Genomic DNA, 14562 nt, shown 5'->3' with positions numbered 1-14562 from the left:
AACCCAATGCCTGTTTGGTTTCTTTGTGATGTTTGCATGTTGTCCATGTATCCGTTTGGCTTTTCTCTGGTTGTTTGTTATTCATATCTACATCCTCAAAAACACGAAAAAGCTGATCAACTGACTTTTTACTTAAACCGTATTTACTAGTAAAAGAGAGATAGAGGAAACTGCACATACCAAATGGAAATTAAACATTGAAATAATATAACCAAATATATTAACTTTTTCCTATTACTGGACAAAATCAAAGAGAACAAAACAAAACTGTAATGTGTGTCTTCCTGATCCTAAATAGAATACTACCTACAATCTTAAAAACTGCAAGCTTCTGCCCTGAATTATAACAAATATAAAATGCAAAGATATCACTGTTGGTTGAAAATATTTCAACAATGACTAAAGTGCATTAAAATGAATTTGCATGGGTTTTCTCTGGATACTTCACTTTCTTTACACCTCCAAATACAAGTAGGTGAAAAAATGTCAGAGTATGAGTGAATGCAGGTGCATGCATGAGTATGCCCTGAATGGGCCTTGTGTCCCAGAGTTGCATGACTTTGTTAGGATGAGTTTCTGCTTTCCACAGCCCAGTAGTGGGAAAATTGGATTCAGGAAATCCATTGATCAAATCCATAGCTGACTAATGTTAATATTAATGACTCTTTCAGAAAGTACAAAAGTGGGTGAACAGTAGCCTTTAAGTTGTAAAAAAAAAGTAGTTGTCAATCAACCACAATATTAAAACCACTAACAGGTGATTATCTTGTTACAATGCACCTGTCAAGGGGTGAGATATATTAGGCAGCAAGCGAACAGTCAGCTCTTGAAGGTGATGTGTTAGAAGCAGGAAAAATAGTCAAGCGTAAAGACCTGAGCAACTAAATTGTGATGGTTAAATGATTTGGTCAGAGCATCTCTAAAATGGCAGGTCTTGTAGGGGGTTCCCAATATACAGTGATTAGTACCTACCAAAAGTGGTCCAAGGAAGAGCAATCCATGAACCGGAGACAGGGTCATGGGTGCCCAAGGTTCATTGATGCACGTGAGGAGAGAAGACTAGGTTATCTGGTTTGATCTCACAGAGGAGCTACAGTAGAAAAATTGTTGATAAACTTAGTGCTGGCCATGACAGAAAAGTGTGAGAACACACAGTGTATCGTAGCTTGCAGTGTATGGCGCTGCGTAGACACAGACCAGTCAGAGTACCCAAGCTGACTCTGTCCACCGCTGAAAGTGCCTAAAATGGGTATGTGAGCTTTAGAACTGAATCATGAAGCAATGTCAGAAGTTGGCCTGGTCTGATGAGTCACTTGTGGAAAAGATGGCACAATGGGAAGAAGGTGAGTCGGCCAAGGTAGTGTGATTCTCTGGGCAATGTCTTGTTTTATTGGAAAAACTTGGGTCCTGGCATTCATATTGATGTTACTATGACATGTATCACCTACCTACAGATTGTTGCAGACCACATACACCCTTTCATGACAATGGTATTCCCTGATGCCATTGACCTCTTTCAGCAGGATTAATGCACCCTGTCGCACTACGAAAATTGCGCTGGAATGGTTTGAGGAACATGACCAAGAGTTCAAGGTGTTGGTTATTTGTGGAATGTGCTGGACAAAACAAGTCCAATCCATAGAGGATCCACCTCGTAAGTTGCAGGCCTTAAAGAATCTGCTGCTAACATCTTGGTGCCAGATACCACACAACACCTTCAGAGGTCTTGTTGAGCCCATGCCTTGACAAGTCAGAGGTTTTTATGTGGAACAAGGTGGACGAGGAAGTTTTAATGTAAAGCTGATCAATATTTGATTCACATTAAAGGATATGTTTCTTATATTTTAAAAAGAATTATAAAATATTCTTGAACTATTCAACCATAAATACTAAGCAATAAAAATGTACATTATAGACAGACCAGAATTGTGAACCATATTGTTTCATTATAGAATTAAAAAATAATGTGAAAATTAATGATTATACTATGGGGGCGGCACGGTGGCGCAGTGGGTAGCGCTGCTGCCTCGCAGTTGGGAGACCTGGGGACCTGGGTTCGCTTCCGGGGTCCTCCCTGCATGGAGTTTGCATGTTCTCCCCGTGTCTGCGTGGGTTTCCTCTGGGCACTCCGGTTTCCTCCCACAGTCCAAAGACATGCAGGTTAGGTGGATTGGCGATTCTAAATTGGCCCTAGTGTGTGCTTGGTGTGTGGGTGTGTTTGTGTGTGTCCTGCGGTGGGTTGGCACCCTGCCCGGAATTGGTTCCTGTGTTGGCTGGGATTGGCTCCAGCAGAACCCTGTGACCCTGTGTTAGGATATAGTGGGTTGGAAAATGACTGACTAACTGACTTAATATGATTATAATATCTATATACTGTAAAGGTATACCAGTAGGTAGTTATTCAAACACAAAGCATAACAATACTGATATGCATAAAAACAAAACTCACCTTTCTTTTCCGTAGTTTGACAGGGGATTTGTAGAGATTTTCATTGTTTATGACTTCATGAAAATTATTTTCTTTTGGGTGCTCATTTAAGACCATTGTACTGCTGTCATTCTGCAAATTTATTTCCAGATCTTCTGAGTGAGGCTTGCTATTTTCTTTAGAGAGTACATCAACTTGTTCCTTGTTCCTCAGACATTCTAAGACTTTGTGCTCATAATCTTTATTTAACGTTCTGAAACAATCACTCTCATCTTCTAATATTTTACATATACTTTCGTTGATGGGATTTTTTCCCAGTGTTTCAGGATCTTTTGCAGATTCTGTTGTTTCGCAAATTCCATTTGAATAGTCATTGGTATCTTTTTCCTTTCCGCCTTCAGAATTACCATATATTGTTTTATCCATCATTTGTCTCAAGTGATCCTGGTGTCCTATTCCATTTTCCTCATTCCTGTCATTTATTGCCTCCTTGGGGATTTGGTGAGAACCAATTCTACTTTCACAGTGTTCCTCATTTTCTACTTTATTCAAAGTGCCTGAGTCATTTTTAATTACTGCACCATTTAGGGGACTTGCGCCCAGACAATCATGCTGATGACCTTCTATGTGTTTCATTTCCTTTATGGTAACTTCTGAATTGTCATCGGTATATGGAACTAATGTTTCTGTGCTGCCATCAAAAGATATAAGGTGTGCATCTTCAGAATGATTAGCATTTTCATCAACTTCTTTAGTCTTCACACTCAGTTTATTGAAAGAATATCGCACAGCAAGTGACTCATCATAGCATTCTGGTAAAGATGCACATCTTTCCCTTCTACCCGCTTTTGACAAGTCATTTGACCTCATATTGCTTTTTAAGTCATGATTGTAAATTCCATGACAACAAATTAGATCTAAATCATCGAAACTGTATTGTACTCGGGTCCAGGGAGTAACATGTTCTTCCCAGCTTTTCTTTCTAGTAGCCACAGTCTCTTTAACGGACATTTGCATGTATTCCATGGAAAAGTATGAAAGACAAAGCACCAGTGGATGTGGTTCCCTGCAGAATAATTCATAAAATGAAGATAAAATTAGATAGATAGCCAGATAGATAAACAGCCATCACTGTAGTGAATTCCAATTTCACACTTTTCCAAAATCACAAGGCTGCTGCGCACTGAGATAATTATCATCACATGGTTCTGATGCTTACATTCTATGCAGTTTCCCCAAAACAAATGAACATCCTCATCTTACCTTCATGTCAAAACTTGGTAAGGGAGTACAGACAGATAATGTACATGAGGCTTTAAAATTGCCTGTAACATGGGCTAGAAATATAAAAAGTATTATACTGCCACAGAAAATGTGTTAATAGCACATTTAAAAAAAATAAATATGTAGACTTACCAGGAAAAGCAGCTGCCTATAAATTCCTGATTTATATCCTTATTGGAAATGCTGGCTTTGCCTTTGAAATGGCAACATTTATCTTGGATTTTTTTCTAACACACTGAAGGTTGGATAGTGCCCCAGGGCCATATACTTTTCAATTTAGACCATGAGACATAAGATATTGCGACAGTCAAAGCTTAGAATTTAAATGCTCTCATGACAAGAAAATAAATTCTTAGGACAAAACATATAATGTAGACATTAGCATTTGTACACATAAATAGATGAGGATGGTTTAACATTTATAATGTGTTTCACAGAAAACTTACACATTAATAAGAAAATTAAATGTACGACTCCTGTGAACCATTGTTTGTGCTAAGAATGTTCCAAATAACCCATCCATTTTGGTTTAGTAATCCAAGCTGATTTTTGGCTCCAGGTATCATGCAAGCTCAAGTTGTATATATCAGTGAATTAAATCAAAAGATGTTCCTAAATGGCTTTGATTTAAGTGGGATTATTACAGCTTGTACCAATAAACTGGCAGACACAGATGTGAAATACAGTAATACGTTATTAATCACTCCTTTATGTGTGCTTAAGGAGTTGGCTATGTTTTAAAAAACTTTGCAGGCAGAAATAAATTATCTGACAGTAACTGGAAGAGACTGAGTACAGTTATCCACACACACTAACGTATCTTAGAAAGCCCGGTTATATTAATCTCAGAAATAGGAATCCATGAAGTATATGTAAGCACGGGAATGATTTAAATTTGCTAATCACCTGTCTGTTAACTCTGCCTTTAGTATGAGTGGTCATCCAGAATCATCCTTCATTACTTAAACAAATTTTACTTCTTTGTTGATGGAATAAATGTGCAATAAGAAATTAATGTTTTTTTATTAATTTCATATAACAATTGTTAAATTAGACAGTGCGGCATAGTGGTTAAGACTTTGGACTTTAGACAATGAGATTGTGGGTTGAAATCCCACTACTGACACCATGTAGCTATTTGCAAGTCCCTTCACATGCTTGTGTCCCAACTTGAAAAAAACAAAAAGAAATGTAATCAATTGTATCTAAAATGCTTTAAGTTACCTTGGATAAAGGCATCAGCCAGATAAACAAGTGTAAATGTAAAAAAAATTATCCAAAAAGATTCCACAGTAGTGTAATGAGTAATGTTCTGCTGCAATACTCATTAACTTTAAAGTAAACAACAAACGTCAAATTAAAGGCAATTAAAGGCTACAAATAACACTACCAAATCAGGTGACAATAAGAATAATACCATACCATGCCATTTTCCAAGCCCGTTTAATCATGAGCAGAGTCACAGGGGGCTGGAGCAGTAGCATAGCTAGGGGCGGGTGTAGCTAGAGGCGGGCTGAGGGGGCGGTCCACCCCGGGCAGCACATTTTTGGGGCCGGATTATTGGCCAAAAGGCTCAGTACAATTCATGTGTAAGCAGCAGGGTTCGGAAAAATATCACTCATGAATGAAAAAAGTAAAATTCTCTGATTTTTATCCACAAATGCTTCAAAAATAATTTTCAGACTGACCTTCTGTGACAGCATCAGACACAGCAGTTGAAATTTATGAGGCAATAACAAAAAAAAATAAACATTACACCGATAATAATTTCTAGGAAGATAAACAACTAATTTACAATTTATAATTTTGTTTCTTTATCAATCTGAATGCTTTCTTGCTCTGCGCAGAAAATATCCTCACCTGTCACTTGTACACTACACTGGTTCTGGTTTTTGCGGCGTAATTATATTAAACTAACTAGCAAAATACCCGCGCTTCGCAGCGGAGAAGTAGTGTGTTAAAGAGGTTATGAAAAAAAAAGGAAACATTTTAAAAATAACGTAACATGATTGTCAATGTAATTGTGTTGTCATTGTTATGAGTGTTGCTGTGTTTTATATATATAAAATACACACACACACATATAAACATATATACACATATACATATACACATATATATATACATATCTACATATATATATATATATATATATATATATATATATATATATATATACATATACACATCCACATATCAACATATATATATACACATATATACACACACACACGCTTTATGGGTGATGATTGTTTTAGTCTTTTTATCTTTATTTTATTTTATTGTAGAATCAACTCCTATCTGCACACAGCAGGGCAGCCGTGGGCGGATGCGTATGGTGTATTCACTCCATGTTATCGTGCATTGCGCTGTCAGTGGTATTTTGATAAAAGAATTTGAACAACATATAAGAAGCGTATAAATTATTAAACAGTAAAACATTAACATTTAAGAAGTAAAGTTACATTAAGTACTACTGCAGTGCCTTCGGGTATACCTCATTTTTTGTTTGCCCATTACATGCTTAAATGTATACATTTTTTGGTGCACCTACCCGAGAACACGCGACATATAACCGAGCGTGGGAGAAGCATGGATTTTAAACACGCGTTGAGTTCATCTGCTGGTCTCCCTCGTGGAATAACTGGTAATGTTTGACTAAAATCTACAGCGAGTAAAACGACATTACCTCCTATTTTTTTTTTACGATCTCTGAGATCTTGCTTTTTTCGGTTCAAGGCTTCATAAGCTCTTTTATGTTGTATGGTGTACTTATCCCAAACCATCATCTTTGAATGTTGCAAGACTTTCGCCTTGTATGTAGATCGGGGTAATTACATTCATTGCATTCCTAGTCTGAATCACAATGTGATTGTATGGGTGGTTACCTGGCACTGTAGGGTTGCCACCCGTCCTTTAAAATACGGAATCGTGCCGCGTTTGAGAATGAAATTGCGCGTCCCGTTTTGAATCAATACTGGACGTGATTTATCCCGTATTTTTTTTATCATTTTTTTTTTAAAGCAGCGTCTCATGCAAATCATCCCACACGCATTTTATGAAGATGCCTCCTTTCCTACTTTTGATTGGGTAATACTTGATGTCATCGTTAGTTTGATTGGTGTTTTTAACTGTCCAGTGAGGAGGGCGTGTCTTTTAAGTACAGTCTGCAAAGTGTTGGCACTGAGATGTGGCGTCAGCGCCATAGTTGAAGCCCCTAACGTTGTGGTCAGCAAGTCGGCTAACATCCGCCATGTGCCGTCTTTCAGTTGCGAGAAGCAGATCATAGAATGGTTGAAACTGTTGCCCCTAACGTTGCGCCACGGCGTGTGGTTCGTTTATACCTCGTGTCTTCTCATTAAACTTTTATCTCGCGAATATGTTATTGCAATCCGCAGCGGGAGCGTTTCTATAAACTTAATTGAAACTTACGTTTTACACCGTGCTTTGTTTCCCTTATGAACATGCTTGTATGCTTAACTCGCTCCGTTCTCAATTGTTTAATTAATTTTTTGCTCTTTGCTGTTTGCGGCTGTTCCTCCATTTCCCCCTACTTCGTTCTTTTATCTCGCGAATATGTTATTGCAATCCTTAACGGGAGCGTTTCAATAAAGTGATTGAAAATAGTTTTGCATTTACCTTTTTAGTAAAAGGCGAGCTTTTAAGCCTGAGAAATCACCCCGTAAATGCACACGTTTAATTGCACATGTGTTAATATGTATGCTTACACAGTATTAAAAGACAGTCAAAAATTAACGTCATTTACCTTCGTTCCCGCGTGTGACTCGTGCTGTAAATGTCTTCCTTGTTTTTAGTTCACGTGATTATGTAGGAGGCGTGATGACGCGATACGTGACTCCGCCTCCTCCATTACAGTGTATGGACAAAAAATATGTTCCAGTTATGACCATTACGCTTTGAATTTCGAAATGAAACCTGCCTAACTTTTGTAAGTAAGCTGTAAGGAATGAGCCTGCCAAATTTCAGCCTTCCACCTACACGGGAAGTTGGAGAATTAGTGATGAGTGAGTCAGTGAGTCAGTCAGTCAGTCAGTGAGGGCTTTGCCTTTTATTATTATAGATAATTAGACCATGGCTTATCAGTGTGTCTATACTATATTCTTGTCTAGTTGATGCTTATAAATAATTATATGTGAAAAATTATTGCTGTTTCTGTATCTATACTAATAAAAGGCAAAGCCCTCACTGACTCACTCACTCACTCACTCACTGACTGACTGACTCACTCATCACTAATTGTCCAACTTCCCGTGTAGGTGGAAGGCTGAAATTTGGCAGGCTCATTCCTTACAGCTTACTTACAAAAGTTAGGCAGGTTTCATTTCGAAATTCTATGCGTAACGGTCATAACTGGAACCTCTTTTTTGTCTATATACTGTAATAGACTGCAGCTCGATGGCCGTGGGAGGCGGAGTTGCGTATCGCGTCATCACGCCTCCCATGTAATCACATGAACTGACTGTGAACGCAGTATGTACAAAACAAGGAAGAGCCCCAAAGAGCACTGAAGAAAACATTCATTACACAATTGAGAAGGCAGCGAAACAATAAGAAGCGAGCGAGTGACGCATACAAGCATATTCATAAGTGCAGCTACTGCGGAAACAAAGCACGGTGTAAACTGTAAGTTTAAATTAAGTTTATAGAAACACTCCCGCTGCCGTTTGCAATACCATATTCACGACATACAAGTTTAATAAGAAGACACGAGGTATAAACGAGACTTTGAATCACTTTGTAACGGAGTTAAAATTGCTGTAGCGAGAAACTTTTAAGTGCCGGGTCTTAGCTAACATTAAATAAAGCCGTGGACATCGCAACATCACACAAGAGCGGCTCACGTGAACTGACTGAACGCAGCACGAGTGATCACTTCGATGAATCAAACCTGTACAAAAAACACATTACACAATTTATAGAAACGCTCCCGCTGCCGTTTGCAATACCATATTCGCGACATACAAGTTTAATGAGAAGACACGAGGTATAAACGAGACTTTGGATCACTTTGTAACGGAGTTAAAATTGCTGTAGCGAGAAACTTTTAAGTGCCGGGTTTTAGCTAACATTAAATAAAGCCTTGGACATCGCAACATCACACAAGAGAGTGGCTCACGTGAACTGACTGAACGCAGCACGAGTGATCACTTCGATGAATCAAACCTGTTCAAAAAACACATTACACAATTGATAATGTAGGAAAAGAATATGAAGCGACTGACGCATACAGACATTTTCATGAGTGCAGGTACTTCGGAAACAAAGCACCATGTACACCTAAAGTTTAAATTAAGTTCATAGACCTACAAAAGGTTGCCATTGATTTGACGCAAGATTGCTTTTCTCCTGTACAACTATACGTTGCATTCTCAACAGCAAGCTTGCACGGCTTGGTCATATTACAACCGGAGTGCTGAACTGACAAAGAGAACTATAACAATCGTAATAAACGAACAATAAAACAGCGGACAACCCGTGGATTAAATAAAAAGGCTGCTTCCTTGGCAAAGCAAGGAAAAAGGATGACCTTATATGGCGTTCGTTTATAAAACAGCGGAGAACCTGTGTAAAGGCTGCTTCACAAAAAAACAGCAGAGCGCCTTATAGAGCAGGCAGTCAGCTAAAGAAGGGAATCAATAAATAACTATAATCGTAATAAACGAACAAAAAATAGCGGAGAATCTGTGGATTACATAAAGGAAATGGTTACCTGAACAGAAAAGTGAGTCTCAAATAGCTACACAATAACTATAACAATCGTAATAAACGAACAATAAAACAATACAGAACCGCTAAGCAAGGAAAAAGGACGGCCTTATATGGCGTTCGTTTATAAAACAGCGGAGAGGCTGTGTAAAGGCAGCTTCACAAAAAAACAGATCCTCAACAAATTGTTATTGGTATATTTTCCCTCAATTTAAAAAGGTTTTCTTTTCTTCTTAATAAAAATTGAAAAGCAGTACTTTGCCGCTGCGAAGCGCGCGGATTTGGATATATATATATGTATGTATGTATGTATGTATATATGTATGTTTATATATATATATATATATATATATATATATATATATATATATATATATGTAGATATGTATATATATATGTGTATATATATGTAGATATGTATATATATGTAGATATGTAAATATATATATGTGTGTATGTATGTATGTATGTCTGTATATATATATATGTATGTATATGTATGTATGTGTATATGTATATATGTATATGTGTGTGTGTATGTATGTGTGTATATGTATGTGTATATATATGTTGATATGTGTATATATATATATATATATGTATATATATGTGGATGTGTATATGTATATATATATATATGTATATATGTATATATATGTATATGTAGATATGTGTATATGTAGATATGTATATATATGTATATATATGTTTACATAACCTCTTTAACACACTACTTCTCTGCTGCGAAGCGCGGGTATTTTGCTAGTATATGAATAAATCTATGCAAAATGTATCTTAATTTTTCTCTATATGTCATTTCAATTTTCTATTTAAATAGGTTAACATATTCAGATATGTTGGAGGGCGGCAAATTGAAGCACCGACCCGCCCTGAGCGGCACAAACTCTAGCTACGCCACCAGGACAAGGTGCTCCTGGACAAGGTGCCAGCCCATCACAGGTGATAATAATAATAATAATTAATAAATTGGCATTTAATTTGCAAATATTTTTTTTTAAATACACTAACCTTCTTTAGTACTTGCCATAAATACGCTAACTTTCCTTGATGCAGAGTAGTCAGTGGGTGTACACCTATAGATGGAGACACTTCTGAGGTCCCAGTCTCCTTCTTGATCACTCAGGTCTGCTGTTAAACTGTGTCTGATAACGCCCCCTTTGAGTGGTATCAAATCTCAGTCCAGACTCTTTTTATGTGTAACTCATGGATGGTTGAACAAGCTACCCACCTCCATTCAAAATTCTGACTCCCTTGGTGTTTTTAAGGAGGAGAGTGTTTTGTTTGGTGAGTTCTTGTCTAACTGATATTAGCTGTTAGATTTTGTAACCTAGGATTCATAACTAGCTTATAGTTTTCTTGTAACACTTGTTCCCAGACAATCCTCCAGACTGATGTTCACTCACTTATTATTCTGACGTCTTTTGTAAGTTTTTTTGGATAAAAGCGTCTACTAAGTAAATAAATGTTAATGTAAATGTAAGAATGACACCAATCAAAGAGTAACAATCTGCATTTTGATTTTGAATCCTTTCAGTTTTTGTTTCTCTTTCATAAGCTAGTTGGAATTCCTAGCACAAATACATTAACAAACGATACAAAAAAATTACTACTGAAACATTTCCTGAAACAAATAAGCAGCTGCCATCTCCTGTTCCTATGTAACTCTGCATTGAATGCACATCAGGAAAGAAAGAAAAAGAGCTTTTCACAACATCTGGTCTGCAGGTACTACACAGTATCTGTTGTGAAAGGCATGCTTACCTTAATTCAGAACAAGAGCGGAAATTATTTATCTGCTGTTCATGACATTCTGAGAGCCAACATTGTAGCTGTCAAAATAATATAGCATACATTTCCTTAGAAAGATGAGCACTCCGTTTTGAAGCCTTTTCTGCAAATGCAGCTGTGAGAAAAGAACTCTTCTTGGAAGGCAACTCAGCTGGGCTGAGTTCTGTCAAGAGTTTTTTTCCTGTGACTCCTGTCTACAAACTTCAGACTAATGTTTTGCATGAGGGGGGCCGCATGCTGACCAGACCCACATTGCCTGTTAAGTATTTCCTGCCTTGAAGCAGCATGCTCATGTTGGACTAGGTAGAGCACTCTGAATGCGATTTAAAATAAAAATGTTAAAAGCGTTTGTCCACTGAATAAGTCAAATGTGTATTAGAAATGGGTCCGTCTGATGTGAAACTGTAAATAAGACCATATAACCATAACAACGTAAATGGATATTTGTGTAATTTAAAGTGCAATTCAAAAAAAGGAAAATGAAAAAATACATATTTATCCCAAAGACAATTTTAATTGAATAGTCACATGTATTATGGATGTTCTGTGCATACTTACAGTATAGGCATATTCACAGATGTAATGATGGTTTACCATTAAAAAACCATATGTTTCAAACCTTACAATTTTCAGAATAGACCTACATTTGAAATTTTTCCATTGATATCCACTTATTTGTACGTATGCATACATATAAATATATATATTATCCAACCTTTTTAAGCCAAGTTTGAGTCATGAGTAGCCAGGGAATATCCTAGTAACAAGGTGGGTGCACAGGGTACCAATCCATTACAAGGTATATACACAGACACACACTCGCTCAAAATGGGGTTAATTTGGAGTTCCCAGTTAAACTAACTTGCATGTCCATAGAGATGTGGGAGCAAAACCGAAGCACCCATAGAAAAACCCATGAAGACATTGGGAGAACATGTAAACTCCGCAAAGATATTGTGGAAATTGAATTCACAATGCTAGAACTGTGAGGGTGAAGCAAAGCATTAACTCCTGCAATATATGCTTAAAGCGGAATGTAAGTTAAGACCAATTGTTGGCTCGAAAACTGCTAAATTTTCTCCTGATAATTACTATATCCCCATAAACAATCATGCAACTGCTCACTATTAAACCTTCTCTTTGTAACCCTCAGCCACGGGGTCTGTCTATCTATCGATGTAAAATGCTGTATAGCCAGACACTACAGAATTATATTTATTAAGCAAGTTTGAAAACTGGATGGATGTACACATATAGTTTCTATGTGTATATAAAATATACAGCACATATATATATATATATGCTATATTCATGTCATTCTTATTAAGCACTTCCACTAAAAAACAATTAAATTACATAAGCAATTACAAATATATATATGTGTTTATATACATATATATAGACATATATGTAAACTGTGAATAAACTCTCACACATGTAGTGCATGCAATATCATGTGAACTTGCCCTTATGTCTGTATGTCAAATATAATTAGCAAATACAGAATTTATTATTTTTTGTGGTCAACTTGTAAAACAACAAAACTAACCGGTCATTTACATGCAGTTCTCACCTAAAAAAGCTGATATTCAAACTTAAGCTTCAGTTACACGTGTACACTGCATGATAAAGTCAGAAGGATACTTACTGCTCATCGAATAGCAAAGGTGAAGATGGGATAGATTCTTTCCACAAACATAAACCTCATCGATTAATTAAAGCAAACCTACTCCATTTACATATCCACATTTGTATCTTTTATGGCAGTTGCTGCAGTTACTTTTCCTGTAAAGTCTCCAGAGTTGGACAAATCCAGAACTGTAACAGCCGAAAGACCGTCTCCATCTTGATCATATTAAAATTCTGCTGACACTAACACTTGTAGATGTCGTTTTCTTTCCAGTTTGACAAAGCCTGAATCATATCTTTGGAACAGCCCACATCTTTTACATCCCCTGTTGCTGTTCAGCTTTTCTTAAAGGATCATCTGTTTATATTTTCTGCGTTCTTATGCCTTCGCAGAATGACTTCCTTTCAGTTGCCCTGGGTGTCTCTCAGGCTGGGAACTAAATTTTGGCCATTTGGTTTTGATTATAAGCAGACATGCAGCTTTGCAGAGCTCAGGATATAAGTTAAAGGAGTTCTCCACTTTTGGCAGTAACACTGAAGCTGTTTTAACAGTTGCTTGTAATCCTACAAGCATCCTCGGCAAAACAGACAAAAAAGAAAGGAGCATTCTTGCACCGAGACACATTTACAGACATTCCAAGGGAAAATGCCATTCTAGCAAAAATATAAACATTCCTGGATCATAATTTTGGCAAAGCAAAGGTGAACACATTTTAATGAAATAATATCCTATTTGAGTGAAGCAAAAATAACCATATAAAAAACACAAAGTTTGTTTATAATATTAAAATAATTTATGTGCATTTATCTTATAAGCAGATGATGTGTATTTTCTATTGAAAACTCTTGAAATTATTCAATTGTCAAAAATGACTTTGTTTTGTAAGAATATAGAAAGAAAAGAGGTATTTAAAGATCATAAAACAAATACGCAGTTCAGCTTAAACTGACAGCCCCTTGAAAGTATTCAAAGTGAACAGAGCCAAAAGGATAAGGAAGTTATGAATGAATGGTGCTTTGTCTGTAGGATTTCACACCTTTACCAATTTATTAAATAACACTGTTCAACAGGTTCTATATACTGTCTTTTTTCAATTCATCCATCCATCCATTATCCAACCCGCTATATCCTAACTACAGGGTCATGGGGGTCTGCTGGAGCCAATCCCAGCCAACACAGGGCACAAGGCAAGAAATAAACCCCAGGCAAGGCGCCAGCCCACCACATTTTTCAATTCAATATACTCACATATCTGATATTGCATTTTAGTTTAAATTCCCTCTTTAGTATGAAAAATAACTCAGGATGATCAACAAGTAGCACAATATTTCACCTAAAATAAAGGACATGTTTATTTATTTATTTTTTGGAATACTAGGAAACAAATCAAAAGTAATAATTAAGAATAAAAAATACAGTACAAAAATGGGAAGTGTATTAATTTTATTATATACCAAGAAGAATGTTTAATACTTCAAGGAAAATTTGCTGATTTATGGCAGGGTATCCTTTTATGAAGATATTCAGTTTGGGGATGCTTACTTGTTATTAAAATGTATCTTTATCATTAAAAGTTCCATTTAACTCTGAACATTCCGGAACAGGAATTTTTAAGGTGGGTACATTTGTTCATCTGCCACAAAGGAGAACAAATTACAGTATCACTGATTTCACATAATTAATG

General features: G+C 36.6%; 1 protein-coding gene across 1 annotated transcript in view; it reads right to left on the bottom strand.

The window, feature by feature from the left end:
* Nucleotides 1–13140, bottom strand: part of dlc1 (DLC1 Rho GTPase activating protein) — a 445543-nt gene extending 432403 nt beyond the window's left edge. Inside the window, exons 1-2 of the mRNA XM_051927797.1 lie at nucleotides 12897–13140; nucleotides 2450–3494 (exon numbers count right to left, since the gene is read on the bottom strand). Of these exons, the coding sequence (XP_051783757.1) occupies nucleotides 2450–3454 (1005 nt within the window). The 5' untranslated portion in view covers nucleotides 3455–3494; nucleotides 12897–13140. The remainder of the gene's footprint in view (nucleotides 1–2449; nucleotides 3495–12896) is intronic.
* Nucleotides 13141–14562: the final 1422 nt, after the last annotated feature.

This window comes from Erpetoichthys calabaricus, chromosome 5, assembly GCF_900747795.2.
Source record: "Erpetoichthys calabaricus chromosome 5, fErpCal1.3, whole genome shotgun sequence".
Classification (NCBI taxonomy): domain Eukaryota; kingdom Metazoa; phylum Chordata; class Cladistia; order Polypteriformes; family Polypteridae; genus Erpetoichthys; species Erpetoichthys calabaricus.
Note: the sequence above shows the minus strand (reverse complement) of the source record. Positions and strands in the feature narration are given on the sequence as shown.